The sequence below is a fragment of the Pelobates fuscus genome, chromosome 5, assembly GCF_036172605.1.
Source record: "Pelobates fuscus isolate aPelFus1 chromosome 5, aPelFus1.pri, whole genome shotgun sequence".
NCBI classification, from domain to species: Eukaryota; Metazoa; Chordata; class Amphibia; order Anura; family Pelobatidae; genus Pelobates; species Pelobates fuscus.
In genome coordinates, this window is record NC_086321.1 from 237,605,498 (window position 1) to 237,621,247 (window position 15,750).

Consider the following 15,750-nt stretch of genomic DNA (forward strand, 5'->3'; position numbering starts at 1 on the left):
GAAACAAGAAAAAAGAAAAAAGTCTGTTTCTGGATCAATCTATGAAAATGAAAAATAAATGAATTAAATGTTCGAACAGACGTGTTGCAGACAGCAAGCCATGCTGAGCCTTTGAATCACCGATACTCACACATAAAAGGGGGCCTGATCATCAGCGGGTGCTGGAGAAGATCTAGAATGGGAAGCATACGATGCAGTATCTTTTTACAATAGTGTTAACAAAATGTCAAAGCCTTGCATTGCGTGTGTGAGGCATACATATGTAGTTAAAAGTATGTGCAAATTTTTGGTGTCTGCTTTTTCCCCCCTTCAAATCACAACTCTCCTTTCATCCACACCTCCCCAGAAAGCATCTGCTCTTTCTCTGTGTCTATAGCCATGATAACGAACAAGAAGGGGTGGAAAAAAATGTTCCTGCCATCCGTCTTGTCTGCCTTGATCGAGAATTTATTCTTTAGGTGAGGGCAGGTGAATTCCATTTCTAAACTGATAATTATCTAACAGATGTTTGAAGCAGCTGCTGCTGAATGCAAAGTTCTGGCGCTTATTACAGTGCAAAAAGCAGAAACTCCTGGCAAGGTGGAGTGTGAAGTGGGATGGCACGCATTCTGTGAGTAGCCTCACAGCTGGTTCTCGGAGCAAAACAACCCAAACCAGCAATCCTAGCCAGCTGTTTCAAAGCTTGTAAAACTTCCTTTTAATAAAGAAAAAAAAGAAAAAAAAAAGGAACAAAACAAAACAACCTGCAGTTTTACAAAAAAAGCCAATATGTTCATCTTGGAAACCTCACTGTACATTCTGTTTTCACAAAATGGCTGCTTTAACAACTCATATTTGGCAACATAGTTTTGTGAGACTTTTTTCCAGTCAGATAAAGTGAAGCGATTTAAAAAAAAAAAAAAAAAAAGTACAAAAAAGGTTACAAAAATGGCTGAAGAAAAACTTGATAATGTATGTAAAGATACGATACAGCAATTTTACAAAGCAATTTCTAAAATATCCTAAACACATTTTTTTTTTTATAATAAATTAATAAACAGTCCAGTGTAAAGCATTAAAGATTCCTGAATTCAAACATACCTACTGCTGAAAAGAAAATCTTTAAATCATCAAGTGTTGTGGTGACGATATTAGCATGGAACACTCTATTGACATGTGTTTAAAAACTTTTTACTGTTTTAAATAAGTCACACTTCTATTTTTTTTTTTAAAATAAGCGCACCTTATGTGGTTCGGTTTGCACCATAAATATGTTGCATTGGCAACTATAAATAACATTAGTAATACTTAATTTGTGAGTTTTAAACTCCAGATTTTAAAGGATGTCACCAGGTTTTGTAGCCTACTTTTAATGTCTGAAGAAAAAGAACCAATAAAAAAAATGGTTCTTTTATTAATGCCTAGGCTCTTCTGCAACACAAAAAAAGTCCAGTATTAGAAATGCTTCATTACATAATAATATCTTATACCAAGAAAACAGTACCCATATTGGATTTGAAAGGCCTACCTTATATCAGGTCCAAGCAAGGAATGTCTTCTTAACATTGCCCGTGCTTGCGTATTGGTTAAGTTTGCAGCGGACTCATTATTAATGGACAAGATGCAATCTCCCACGTTGATTCGGCCATCATGGCTAATGGCGCCTCCATTAATTACACTGCGGACAATCATTCCCAAGCCATCTTTACTGGCACTCACAGTCATACCTATTTCAGTTCAGCAAAACATATGAGCATGGGTTATCATAGCTAGAATATCCTCTTTATTTGCTTCAAATATCGAACATTTGCATGTACCTCATAGCCTTAACACTTACCATGTAATTTGAAAATGAGCTTTGACACTTTCATAGCTGTCAATTTGGGAGCAATTTTAAATCAATATATATTTAGCCATTAAGCTTTTTGTTTACATATTTAAGCCATTAGAATAAAGGTTTAAAGACACAAAATGCTGGTGAATATTAAATGATTAGATTAAGTATTTTAGCTAAGACAACGCTACGATAATTTTCTGCAAGTGCCAACATTCTTTGTAATCTTCTATTCAGTAACTTATCATTACAGTTCATTTAACCCCTTTACATACAGATCATGGCTATTTAGTAAAACACAAACCCACTGTGTTAAGCCTTAGGATCAGTGATAATACAATTATCCTACATTGCTTGAATGCTACTACCAAGAAAAGCTGCAGGTTGTATTGTTGAACAATACAGATTGTGCCTCTAGAGACAGATCTAAATATTCTAAATGGCAGATCAGATTATTGCAGTTTTTGCTTATATGCACTAACACTAATTTTGCAGAAAAGGTAAGTATTTTAGCAAACAAGCAGATGAGGAAATAAAATATATTCTGATTCGCTTTCAATGTCAACGTTCTGATAACTCTTATATTTGTCAGTAATGGTTGTATTGCTATGGGCAGCCTACAACAATAGATTTCTACTGCACATACCCACCATTGTTCATCACAAATACAAAACTGGAACACTGTCTAATAAAAAAAATGCTTATAATGTTGTTTTACCTAGACTGCAGTTGCCTCTGGTTACAGTAATGGTTTTCTCAAGTCTGTTTTTAATTAAAGCTTTGGAAGCACAATCCTTACTTTTTTCCAAATACTGTTTTCCAGAAGAATATCCATCAACCTATGAGAGAAAATGATAGAGACGCTTGATTTAATCTCAATAAAACCATTTTGTTTAACATGTAAACTGCTAAATTTGCTTAAGCACACATTGGCTGCAGCCATGATAAAAGGAAAGCTGGATAAATAAACTGCAAATTAAAACTGCATTGGCAAGGTCTGGATTAAAAACAGAAAAGAGGGTGGTTTGTGTTCTATGGACTGCAAGATATGTCCTCCTTTATCAATAAAGCATCAATATTAAATATTGTTTTACCCACTTTTTTACCCAAGAACAAGAATTTTCATCTAGACTCATTTCTTTTAGTTTGAACACAAACCACTTATCACATCTACTGCAACACCCTGATCTATACTTCTACTTACTTCTTTGAAGAATACAATTAGGTTAGTTTGACATGACCAATGTTTCATAAAACCAATGTAAGTTATCATGTCTTGACCCATTATGTCTTCGACACCAAGACACCAGGGAGTGGTTTGCATTGTTCTGGATGAAGTGTAGGGTAATAAATATATGAGGTTTTCCCTGAAATAAACAGCTCTTTTGTTTTACCCAATACGACTGGTCTTGTCCACTATATTGGGAAAGTTTACAAGGTTCCAGAGGGCTATAATCACTGTATGCCGTAGCTGAATCCAGGGCCAGCGGAGGATTAGAGAAGTGGTGACCCTGCTAACCCATGACACCCTCCCACTCAGTATCACCCAACTCCTAAACACTATCACACCTCCCCCTCCCCCCCCACACACAGTCTCACCCCCCTTCCCTTACAGTATCACACCACTGTCCCACACAGTATCACTGCCCTTCCACACCATACTCCCACACACTGTCACACCCTCCCATCCACACATCTACACTCACAAACTCATTAACCACTCCTAATCCTGTTAATCTCACCTACTCCAAACTCACCTGCCCTCCCTAATTCTGTCACACTCCCCTTCTCTCACTCTCCCCCAACCCTGCCACATTAATGCCTCTAATCGTGTCACGCTGTCCCATTCACCCTGTCCCAACCCTGTGTTACTCACCCCTCCCAACTATGCCATTCTTACCCCTCCAATCCTGTCACACATGTCCCTCCTACCATGCCACAATTGACCTGACATGCTTACCTCCACTTGCCCTGTCACACTCCCCCTTCCTTCTCTGTCTCAACACCCCCACACCCAGTCCCATTTACCCCCTTTGCCCTGTCATACTCTTCCTGCCACTGGTACCCCTTTACTCACCCTGTCACAGTCACCAGATGAAGATATTCATCATACACACACAGTCATGAAACATAGCTTTGCCATAAACACAATGCACAAAGGCTTCAGGCATTGCCCCATACACACAGCACACTTCAAACAGCTACCCCAAACACATACGGTCCCAGACAAAAATGCACAAGTTTTTAAAGCATTTATTAACTTATATTCACCACTAGTCTCATTTAAAAAAAATACAATTTACAAAAAGTATACTTTAGGGAGATATTGGGGAAAATTTAATCAACCAACACTGCCTGAAGCATGCATTATTTATTAGCTTCTCTGATTAAAACTGAGATGTGGAACTCAAGAGATCATCTACACACGTCTACAAATGAGACACCGTTATCCCGTCACATTAATGTAAAAACAAACTGTACACCAGATGTACTTTACCTTTAAGAAAGAACTAGGATACTTTTCAGTTGTTTCCACAAAATCAGTCTTCCGTTTCACCCAGGATGAAGCTGCACATTCATTTTGCTCTTCATACATTCCTATATCCAAACTTTTAGGAAGCTCAGCAGAAACACAGCTAGGATTTTCCACTGGCCCAATCTCATCCTGGCTGTGATTTTGCTTGTAGAAATCCATGGAAGGCATTTTAAAATCCAACACAGGAGTTGAAGTTGCCCAAAGTTCCTCTGCAGGCAACTGTTTGTGAAAGTTGAACTTTTCTGCATTTAATTCTGATATTGAGTGGAAGGAGTCCTCTCCAATTGTTGCTTCTGATCCACTCTAGAAGAGTTATGCAACATAATTAATAAAGCAAACTTGTGTACATACTTTATTTAGAAAAAATAAAAGTCATATTACTGATCTAATAAAATACCCTCAAGATAAAAGGAATACTTTAACATTAGGAATACAAATGTATATTCAAAACACTGCAGTGCCCTGGTGGCAGTTTAGATTCGTTGGCACCTCCTGCAGGGAACGAGAAACAAACAAAAAAAAAAGTACTTTTACTTAACTTTTCTCACTTGCAATACTGGTCTTGGTCCTACTGACATGCCTCTTTAGCTGATGAACTTAGTCAATCAAAACTACCCTATTGGAGGCTATATTTATTGACCTTGTTGTATTCTGTTCTGTTTCCTGCAGCATAGGTAGAATTGGGAGACAGATGTAAATGCGTGCAAAACGCAGCTCCGCATCCATGTGATGGAAGTGCCTTTAGAGCCACCAGAGACACCTAAACCCTTCAATGAATACATTGCCATACCGCAATCACATTGAGGCTAAGTGATCTAGGTGCCTGTACTGTCACTTTAAAAGAACACTCCAAGCACCATAACAACAAGAGCTTGGTGTAATGGTTATAGATGCCAAGAGTGACCTGGCGTTTCCCAAGTACTTAAACAGTTTAGGTGGCAACATAAACCTGCACTAGTCTAGTGCATAGCTGGATCATCGGCTGAGAGCTTCAGCTGTTTGTCTAAGCCAAGCACGGCAGTGGAGGGCTTAGCTCACTGACTTGAAGGAAATCAGCTGATCCTCTTTAACAATGAGTTATGCCCTACACTGCTGTGCTTGGCTCAAAAAAAGTTTTTGCAAATGGGGAGGTGCCAGGTCCTTACTGGAACCATAATTACTACAGCACGCTGGATATGGTACATGGAGTGTAACTTTTATTATAAAGTAGCAAATTACCATGGTCTTTTTAAAAACTGCAATGTGTAATATTAAGTACTGTTACTTATGCTATACACTGATCAGCCACAACATTAAAAAAAAAAGGTGTCCCTCGTACTGCCAAAACTTCTCTGATGCATCGAGGCATGGGCTCTGAACGTGTCCTGCAGTATCTGGCACCAAGACATTAGCAGCAGATGCTTTAAGTCCTGCAAGTTACGAGGTGGGGCCTCCATGAATCAGATTTGTTCTCCCAGCATATCCCATAGATACTCAATTGGATTGAGATCTGGGGAATTTGGAGGCCAGGGAAACTCCTTTTCCTCAAACCATTCCTGAACAAAGTTTGCAGTGTGGCAGGGCGCGTTATCCTACTGAAAGCAGTTATTGCCATGCAGGAACACCATTGCCATGAAAAGGTGCACGTGGTCTGCAACAATCTCTAGGTAGTTGGTATGTGTCAAAGTATCATCCACATTAATGTTAGAATCAATATTTCCCAGCAGAAAATTGCACAAAGCATACCACTACCTCCGCTGGCATGCCTTCTTCCCACAGTGTATCCTGCTGCAATCTATTCCCCAGGAAAATGACAAACACGCACCAAGCCATCTATTCCAAAAGAAAACATGATTCCTCAGACCAGGTCACCTTCTTCCACTGCTCCATGGTCTAGTTCTAACATACAAATTGTGGCCCAATGTCCACAATGAAGGCGCTTTTGGTGGTGGACAGAGGTCAACATCTGCACTCAGACCCTATATGCAGCAAACTGTGATGCACAGTGTGTTTCAACACCTTTCTCTCATGGCCAGTAGGAAGATTTTCAGAAATTTAGGTTACAGGATCTCTTCTGTTTTATCGGTCCATACGGGCTAGCCTTTGCTCCCCACATGCATCAATAAGCCTTGGGTGCCCATAACCTAGAACTCGATTCAATGGTTGTCCTTTATTGCATCAATTTTAGTAGGTACTAACCACTGCATACTAGGAACACCCCAAAAGACTTGCTGTTTTGGAGATGCTCTGACCCAGTTTTCTACCCATCACTATTTGGTCCTTGTCAAAGTCACAAAGTATTTTTTTTCTGCTTCCAACATATGAAATTCAAGCACTGACTGTTCACATGCTGCCTAATATATCCCACCACTTCACAGGTGCCATTGTAATGATATAATCCATGTTATTCACTTCAACGGTTAGTGCTTTTAATGTTGTGGCTGATCAGTGTATATATAGCTCTGGAAAAAAGAGAGAGCACTGTAAAATGATTAGTTTATCTGGTTTTACTATTTATAGCTATTTGTTTGAGTAAAAAACAACAACACACTTTTGTTTTATTCTATCAACTACTTTCTCCCAAATGAAAATAAAAAATATTATCATTTTGAGCATTTGCTTGCAGAAAATTACAAATAGTCAAAAAAAAAAAAAGATTCAGTGATAAGAGATCTCGAGTAATGCAAATGAGTTCATATTCATTTTTAAACTCAATACTAACATTATATATATTTTTGTTTAAATAAATAAATATATAAATATATATATATATATATATATATACATATATATATTGGTGGAATAACTTGTTTAAGTTCATTTTAAATACTATAAACATACAGACCCTAACTACATATTCTTTAAACGTTCACATCAAAATCAAATGCCCTAGACTAGAGCAAAGACTTTGTTTAGATTAGCTGGCCATCCTTCTGTTTCTTCAAATCCTCTGCATGGTGAGAATGAGCAATGGAGTTCTCTACTTTTAACTGCCAAGCTGAAAGGACTATGTCAGAGTTCTTTGTCAATGTCAAGTAGCTGCTATAGGCTGACTCATCACGTGCAAAGTGGCATTAACACCAGTCTACACTATGGGGTTTTGACAGCAGGAACAATCATAATCCTTTGACCTTGTCCTTGCTTATGTCTCAGAGGGAAACCTGTATTATTTTTACAAACAATCAAAACAAATTATTTTTTTGTGTTGGCACCAGTGCCTCTTATATCCCAGCAACCAAAACACTAACAAAGGTATGTTAAAACATGTGCAAAAGGTATATGATTAAAGCCCACTGTTTAGTGAAAAAAACAAAAATGGCATACCAATAATAAGGATTTAAAATGTATGTCTCAGTATAAAAAGTAACAATGTAATGCACTGAAAAAAAAGGAATAAAGAAACCAGATGGTGGCATTAGAACATTTGTTATACACTTTGAATATTTTGCATTTCGATTCCCTGGTTGTGTCTCAGCTCCATGTGGAACGCTCATAGGTGTTTGTTATAGATAGGAGTATGCTCAATCTAGATACTGAACCACAGATGGAAGAGATAAAGGAGGTTTCAGAGGAGGGCCAGAAGTGGTCATAGAATGTTTTTTGCGCTTCTTTGACAGCGCATAAACAATAGTGCCAAAATTAACAGTGTTATCCTGTGATATGTTTTTATTTTTTATATTTCATGCAATAAATTGTTACTTCTTATACCGAGACTTCACTAACTACTGGTCTTTTGATTAAAGATTTTATATTTCCTGCACATTTTTCACAGGCTCTCCTGCGAGTTTTGATATTAGCTTTGGATGTGGCTGCGGAAACTTGGTGATTATCAACTAAATATTTAACAGTGTTTTGTTTGTTTTGTATTTTTTATCTTACATCAACCACCAGGAATTGATCTATCTTACAGACTTAAGGCACAAGGGACAAGCTCAACATTTTACTGCTTTCAGCCTCAGGCTATTCATTATAAAAAGTTTTTATTTCACCTTACACATTTATTGATGAAAAAGTGCTAACTCTACTTTTTTACTACATCAACATTTCTTAAAGAGTAATTCTACTAGCTAAACACATCCCTAGTATATATCATCATCTGAAATATCTGGCTGTGTCTTATGTGCTCACTAATTAATAACTAGTCTTTGATGTTGCTTTCTTAGTTATCATACATTGACAGGTCTTTCAAGGGACATGGTAGGTGCAAAAACCAATTCATCTTATTGAATAGGTTATAGTGCCTGTAGATCTCTGGCACGGTCATTCAGTGTTACATTGTTTACTAGGAGTATAACACTGACTGAGGGTTCCTGGCTTCCCATAGCCTGGCTCCTACAGGCGGTATAGCTAAGGCAGAGACTTTGTTCTCGCCATACCAATTCATACCAGTAATGGACACTATGATATGCTGAAAGCGATCAGCTGATGCTGTCAATCAAATCACAGCAGCCCACTGTAAATGGGAAATCTCATTTTACATTAAAAATGGTTTAACACTAAATGAAAGGACAGTACCAGGTGACTGCAAGAACGGAAATGTTTACATTGCAGGGTTTAAATACCTCTAGTGGCTGTTAACTAGAGGCACTCCCGCTGGACAACTGGCTGGTGAAGTGTGGCATTATACCATGCATGTGAACTGGCCTCCAAATGCTTTCCTACAGGACAGCATTCGATTGTCTGAGATACTCGATCTCGTTGATCTTTGCCAAGGAGGAGGAGATTCCCCACGGAGACCAAATAAAAACTGTAGGGTTAGAAATACAAGTTTGTATTCCTAACACTATAGTGTTCCTTTAAGATGTAAAAGGTCTTTGAGTGCCATTAGTTTTTTCTGTAAAACCGCTTTGAGAGGTTTGATTAAAAAGAAAACAAAATGGCACTGTCCTGGCAGCAAAAGCTTAGCCATTGCCCTGTACCCTATGAAAGGGAATAAGTAATTCAAAGTGAAAACAATATATGCCGATTGATTTCAGTAAATACTAAATTTAAAGGGACAATCAACTGCCCTAATACAAAATAAATAACAAAAGAAAATCATTTTTTTAATAGATATACCCTTATACAAACATGCATGAACTTAATTGTGCGTTTTCCATTGGGGGTATATCTAAAAACAGCTTGCAAAAGCTTTAGATCTCTTGCATAGAGCCTTTCCAAGTCCTCCTCTTCTTCCCAGCTCAGACTTTATGTGGCTGTCTATTCAAAGACTTCCCAGTGCAGCTCAGGGAGAAGTGTTTGCAAGGCAAGTGCTCTGGTCAATTGCCTCTTGAGTTTAGCTCCACTGAAGTAAACAGTTTTTTACATTTCTGTCTTATCACCTAACATTAAAGGCAAGTCTTTTCTTAGCAAAAAGTGTTCTGCTTTGAACTTGAATTATCCATTGTTATTACATGGAAAAGTGCCACTTGCTCACCTGGGGAGTGGACACAGATAGCTCGTCACTAAGATCTTTATTACAAGCACTTCCATGTAGAGCTAACATAGAAACCTGAAAAGAATTATCTTCTAGATGAAATCTGGATTCCATGGCAGAATCACCCATTAGGTCAGTTTCTGACGTTTCCACCTGCAAAAGTAGGAAAAGTCAATAAGCAAATGATTCATGGAGACAATAAAAAGTATTTATAAAATTATTAATATCAGATCTGTCTTTTAGTTCATAAGAAATTTTGCTAAATAAGTTCACATCTTTTAGCTTCTCTCTGTGCAAAAGTATGGACCATCCAATTGTTTGGGCTTTATTCTGTAATACCTCTAAAGTACTATTAGAATGTGTGGTGCTTAAAGGATATATCTGAAGTTGCTATGCTGCAAAGACCTTGTCCTTGCAACTGTTGTTTTTTTTTTTTTGTTTCTTTTTTTTAAAGGTTTCTTTGCAGAAATATTTTTTTTCTTCTCTGTGTAGGGTCACCAATCAGCCAGCCAGCTGGAATACTTTCTTCCTGGCTGACAATATATTTTTGTGTCAACATAAATAAAATACTAACCACAGATGCCTTAGACACTGGGTCAGTTACACATAGATTGTCAAAGCATACGATGCTTTAGATACCTTAACTCTCTAACTCCCTCATAATAAAACATACATCAGTTCTGATTCTTCACCTAAGACATTCCTAGGTGCTGGGAAGGGTGGGGGGGGGGGGAGGGGAGGGGGTCACTGTCACCCATCAAATTGAGAGCAAGAAGGTATATTCGATAACTGGATCTCATATCATGCTCAAAGAAATTGGTGCTTAAGCTGGTGGCAGTTAATAGATACACTTATCAGCTACAAAATTAAAACCAATGACAGGTGAAATGAATAACGTTTATATTGTTACAATGGCACCTGTCAACAGGTGGTTCATATTCGGCAGCAAGAGAACAGTCCGTCCTTGAATTTCATATGTTGAAAGCATGGAAAATGAGCATGTGAAAGGATCTGAGTGACAGCTAGATCAGAGCATTTCCAAAATGGGAAGTCTTGTGGGGTGTATGTGGTTTATAGTATCTACCAAAGTGGTGCAAGGAAGAACAACCGATGTCAGGGTCATGGGCACGCAAGGCTCATTGATGCACGTGGGGAGTGAAGGCTTGCCCGATCACACAGAAGAAAAACTGCAGCTCAAATTGATGAACTTTTTTTACTTTGACACATCCCACACACCTAGAGGTTGTTGCAGACCACATACACACCTTTATGGTGTTACCTCATGGTAGTGGCCTCTTTTAGCAGGATAATGCACCTTGCCACACCTACAAAAATTGTTCCGATATGATTTGGCAAACATAACAAAGAGTTGAAGGCATTGCCTTGGCCTCCAAATTTCCCCAGATCTCAATCCGTTTGAGCACTTGTGGGATATGCTGGAACAGACTAGGGTGGGAAATGCAGCAGCTACTGGTAAATTTCTAAATAAAATTAGATCCTAAAAAATATATATTAATTGAATATTTATTTACAGTGTGTGTATAATGAATGCAGTGTGTGCGTATGAGTGCAGTGTGTGTGTGTATGAGTGCAGTGTGTGTGTGTATGAGTGCAGTGTGTGTGTGTATGAGTGCCGTGTGTGTGTATGAGTGCCGTGTGTGTGTGTATGAGTGCCGTGTGTGTGTGTATGAGTGCCGTGTGTGTGTGTATGAGTGCAGTGTGTGTGTGTATGAGTGCAGTGTGTGTGTGTATGAGTGCAGTGTGTGAGTGTATGAGTGCAGTGTGTGTGTGTATGAGTGCAGTGTGTGTGTGTATGAGTGCAGTGTGTGTGTATGAGTGCAGTGTGTGTGTGTATGAGTGCAGTGTGTGCGTGTATGAGTGCAGTGTGTGTGTGTATGAGTGCAGTGTGTGTTTGAATGCAGTGTGTGTGTATGAGTGCAGTGTGTGTATGAATGCAGTGTGTGTATGAATGCAGTGTGTGTATGAGTGCAGTGTGTGTATGAATGCAGTGTGTGTATGAATGCAGTGTGTGTATGAATGCAGTGTGTGTATGAATGCAGTGTGTGTGTGAATGCAGTGTGTGTGTGAATGCAGTGTGTGTGTGAATGCAGTGTGTGTGTGATTGCAGTGTGTGTGTATGAATGCAGTGTGTGTGTATGAATGCAGTGTGTGTGTATGAATGCAGTGTGTGTGTATGAGTGCAGTGTGTGTGTATGAGTGCAGTGTGTGTGTATGAGTGCAGTGTGTGTATATGAGTGCAGTGTGTGTATGAGTGCAGTGTGTGTGTATGAGTGCAGTGTGTGTGTATGAATGCAGTGTGTGTGTATGAATGCAGTGTGTGTGTATGAATGCAGTGTGTGTGTATGAATGCAGTGTGTGTATATGAGTGCAGTGTGTGTGTATGAGTGCAGTGTGTGTGTATGAGTGCAGTGTGTGTGTATGAGTGCAGTGTGTGTGTATGAATGCAGTGTGTGTGTATGTGTGCAGTGTGTGTTTGTGTGTGTGTTGCAGAGCTTTGGTGGGGGTGGGCAATGTTATTATTTTTTAAATTATTTTCAGATTTTTTTTTATTATTATTTTATTATTATTTATTTAATTTAATTAATTTTTTATTTTATTAGTATTATATTTATTTTTTTCGTCCCCCCTCCCTGCTTGACACATGGCAGGGAGGGAGGCTCTCCTTCCCTGGTGGTCCAGTGGCATTGGCAGTTCCAGTGGGGGGGGGGGGGGGAGGGGGGCTGGCAGAGATGTTACTTACCTTTCCTGCAGCTCCTGTCAGATCCCTCCTCCTCCGCGCCGGTCCGGTCAGCTCCACTATCAGCTCACACTGTAAGTCTCGCGAGTACACTGGGAGCTGACCGAGGTGCTGAACGGACGGCGCGGAGGAGGAGAGAGCTGACAGGAGCTGCAGGACAGGTAAGTAACGCTCTCTGCAGCCCCCACAGCCCCAGTCTGTATTATGGCAATGCAAATTGCCATAATACAGACTATTGACTCGAGTATAAGCCGAGTTGGGGTTTTTCAGCACAAAAAATGTGCTGAAAAACTCGGCTTATACTCGAGTATATACAGTACTTAAAAATGACACTTGAACCAATAGAATCCTAAAGTGTGATCTCAAATAAACCAGAATCCATGTGGGAGCTTTGTCCTCAGTGCTTCTAGAGGCATATCATTGGACAATGTCCAGCATTAACAAGGTGCATATGTTCTGAACAAAAAAAGAATGCATTTGCATTAGCTGTGGAAACCAGTAGATGTGGAAACCAGCAGCAAATTAAATGTAGTTTGTTTTTGTTTTTTTACGATTTACAAAATATTTGAACACATTTTTAGTAAATGCATATTTTTTCAAATGAGTATTTATATGCATTAAACAATATGCATGTGTGGTCAAAGTGTATGCAAAGGTTCCTTTTTCAGTCTGTGTGTTTTTTCTCCAGTCACCTCTCGTAACCTGACTGATGGCTGACCCCATCCTTCAATCAAGTTGCGAAATGTGCAGCCAAGGCTTCATTCTGATGTTCAAAGAAAGAAAAGCCCATAACTAAATAGTCCATACACTTATACAACAGAAAATGGAAAACACAATTTTGAAGTGAAATTAAAAAAAAAATAGAGAACAGGATTAGAATAAGAAAAAAAAATATGTATATACACAACAAAGTCAAGCCAAACAGCATCTTTCATAATTATGATTTATATTATCTGTGGAAACACGTTTTAATATAGTGAGATACATGAGTGTCAATGCCAGCTCTGAATAATCACTCTATAGCTGAAATACAAATCCAACAAACAGTTGTGATCACTGCTTGTGGTTAATAGAAATCCAATTGGCATCAATGTTCAGCATTAATATGATAACTATAGTTGGAGAATCATTGACATAAATAGATTATCTTGTTTTGTCACGTGTCGTGGAAGATTCAAATCATACGGAATTAAACATATTTTAATAGTAGCAGTAAAAAACAAGACAAAAACAAAAAACAGCCATTAAACCATTTTTGTCTACAAGAGTTTTAGGAATTTCCTGGCACTAACCAGAGCTAGCTCAGCATGGAAAAGGGGAGCATCAGTGGGTACATCCTCATCATATGATTGGGCAGTGTAGAAAAGAGAGTCGTCCTTAGTAGAAATATAGCCCTCTTCTGGTGACAGCTGCAGAAAACAATGAGGTCCCAGTTGGACTGCATTAAACAACAGCACAGATGGAGAATGCAAGCAAGTGGAGAGGTAAGCAAGGCTTCACAGCAACAATATCAGCTACACTCAATAAACCTCTACATGGCAGCATTGCTAAGCAGTTGAGTGCTTAAAAGATAAGCAGTGTGTAACTTGTCTTAGGGCATTCAAAAATATTTACAAGTTATCCAACAAAATCAACATACCTTAAATCTACTTTACTTTGAAATAGTCTTACCTTTTTTACTTAAATTAATAATATTAAATGAGCACTATAAGATAAGGTACACAAACGTCCTGACCCTATAGTGTTATAAACACTAGACCTCCGGCCCTCGCCCCCCTTAAATGTAGTCAAAACTCACCTTATTTCCAGAGATGTACAGGTCTGCTGGTGCTAACTCTGTCCCCCATCTGCATTCTTGGCTAAATTAATCAGAATTGATTATCTCAGCCAATCACAATGTTTTCCCCTAGGAAAGCATTGGATTGACTGAGATTGTAAATGCTGCTGATCTCAGGCAAGGAGGTGGGACGGGGGTCAGTTTCAAATGCTGCCCTGGCCAATCATCATCTTCTCATAGAGATGAATTGAATAAGTGCATCTCTATGGGAAAAGTGTCCCCATGCAGAGTGCGGAGACGCTGAACGTGTGTACTGCACACTGTGCAGCAGTGAGCCAGTAAGCACCTCTAGTGGCCGTCTGAGGAGTGGCCACTAGAGATGTTCCTAGGCTGAAATGTTCTGCCTTTTCTCCGATATTGACTCTAGAGCAGGGATGCCAAATTCATAATTTAGGTGAATGCCTAGGGATGTCTATAAAAATGCATCAAGCAGAGCCACAATTACTTACATGCAGCGATGACGCTTGCATAGTGTTAAGCATCTCCCAGTAAAGGACACATCCAAAAAAAGGACACAGCCTTATTGTAGTCTCTTACAAAATCATTATGGATGCTTTACAAAAAGATCATATTCCTGAATTTGTTGTTCTTCAAATATTTCAGAAATACAGTTGCAAGAAAAAGTATGTGAACCCTTTGGAATGATATGGATTTCTGCACAAATTGGTCATAAAATGTGATCTGATCATCTTCTAAGTCACAACAATAGACAATCACAGTCTGCTTAAACTAATAACACACAAAGAATGAAATGTTGCCATGTTTTTATTGAACACACCATGTAAACATTCACAGTGCAGGTGGAAAAAGTATGTGAACCCTTGGATTTAATAACTGGCTGAACCTCCTTTGGCAGCAATAACTTCAACCAAGCACTTCCTGTAGTTGCAGATCAGACGTGCACAACGGCCAGGAGTAATTCTTGACCATTCCTCTTTACAGAACTGTTTCAGTTCAGCAATATTCTTGGGATGTCTGGTGTGAATCGCTTTCTTGAGGTCATGCCACAGCATCTCAATCGGGTTGAGGTCAGGACTCTGACTGGGCCACTTCAGAAGGCGTATTTTGTTCTGTTTAAGCCATTCTGTTGTTGATTTACTTCTATGCTTTGGGTCATTGTCCTGTTGCAACACCCATCTTCTGTTGAGCTTCAGCTGGTAGACAGATGGCCTTCAGTTCTCCTGCAAAATGTCTTGATAAACTTGGGAACTCATTTTTCCTTCGAAGATAGCAATCCGTCCAGGCCCTGACGCAGCAAAGCAGCCCCAAACCATGATGCCCCCACCACCATACTTCACAGTTGGGATGAGGTTTTGATGTTGGTGTGCTGTGCCGCTTTTTCGCCACACATAGCGTTGTGTGTTTCTTCCAAACAACTCAACTTTGGTTTCATCTGTCCACAGAATATTTT

At 39.0% G+C, this 15,750-nt stretch overlaps 1 protein-coding gene across 10 annotated transcripts in view; it reads right to left on the bottom strand.

Moving 5' to 3' along the window:
* MPDZ (multiple PDZ domain crumbs cell polarity complex component) overlaps nt 1–15,750 on the bottom strand; it is a 157,406-nt gene that overhangs the window by 74,148 nt on the left and 67,508 nt on the right. For 7 of the 10 annotated variants that reach the window (XM_063455138.1, XM_063455146.1, XM_063455145.1 and 4 more), the window contains exons 19-24: nt 13,795–13,911; nt 9,745–9,897; nt 4,311–4,652; nt 2,532–2,652; nt 1,508–1,706; nt 131–172 (exon numbers count right to left, since the gene is read on the bottom strand). In XM_063455138.1, coding sequence (XP_063311208.1) covers nt 131–172; nt 1,508–1,706; nt 2,532–2,652; nt 4,311–4,652; nt 9,745–9,897; nt 13,795–13,911 — 974 coding nt within the window. The remainder of the gene's footprint in view (nt 1–130; nt 173–1,507; nt 1,707–2,531; nt 2,653–4,310; nt 4,653–9,744; nt 9,898–13,794; nt 13,912–15,750) is intronic. The other 3 variants (XM_063455147.1, XM_063455139.1, XM_063455143.1) reach the window with 2 other exon arrangements.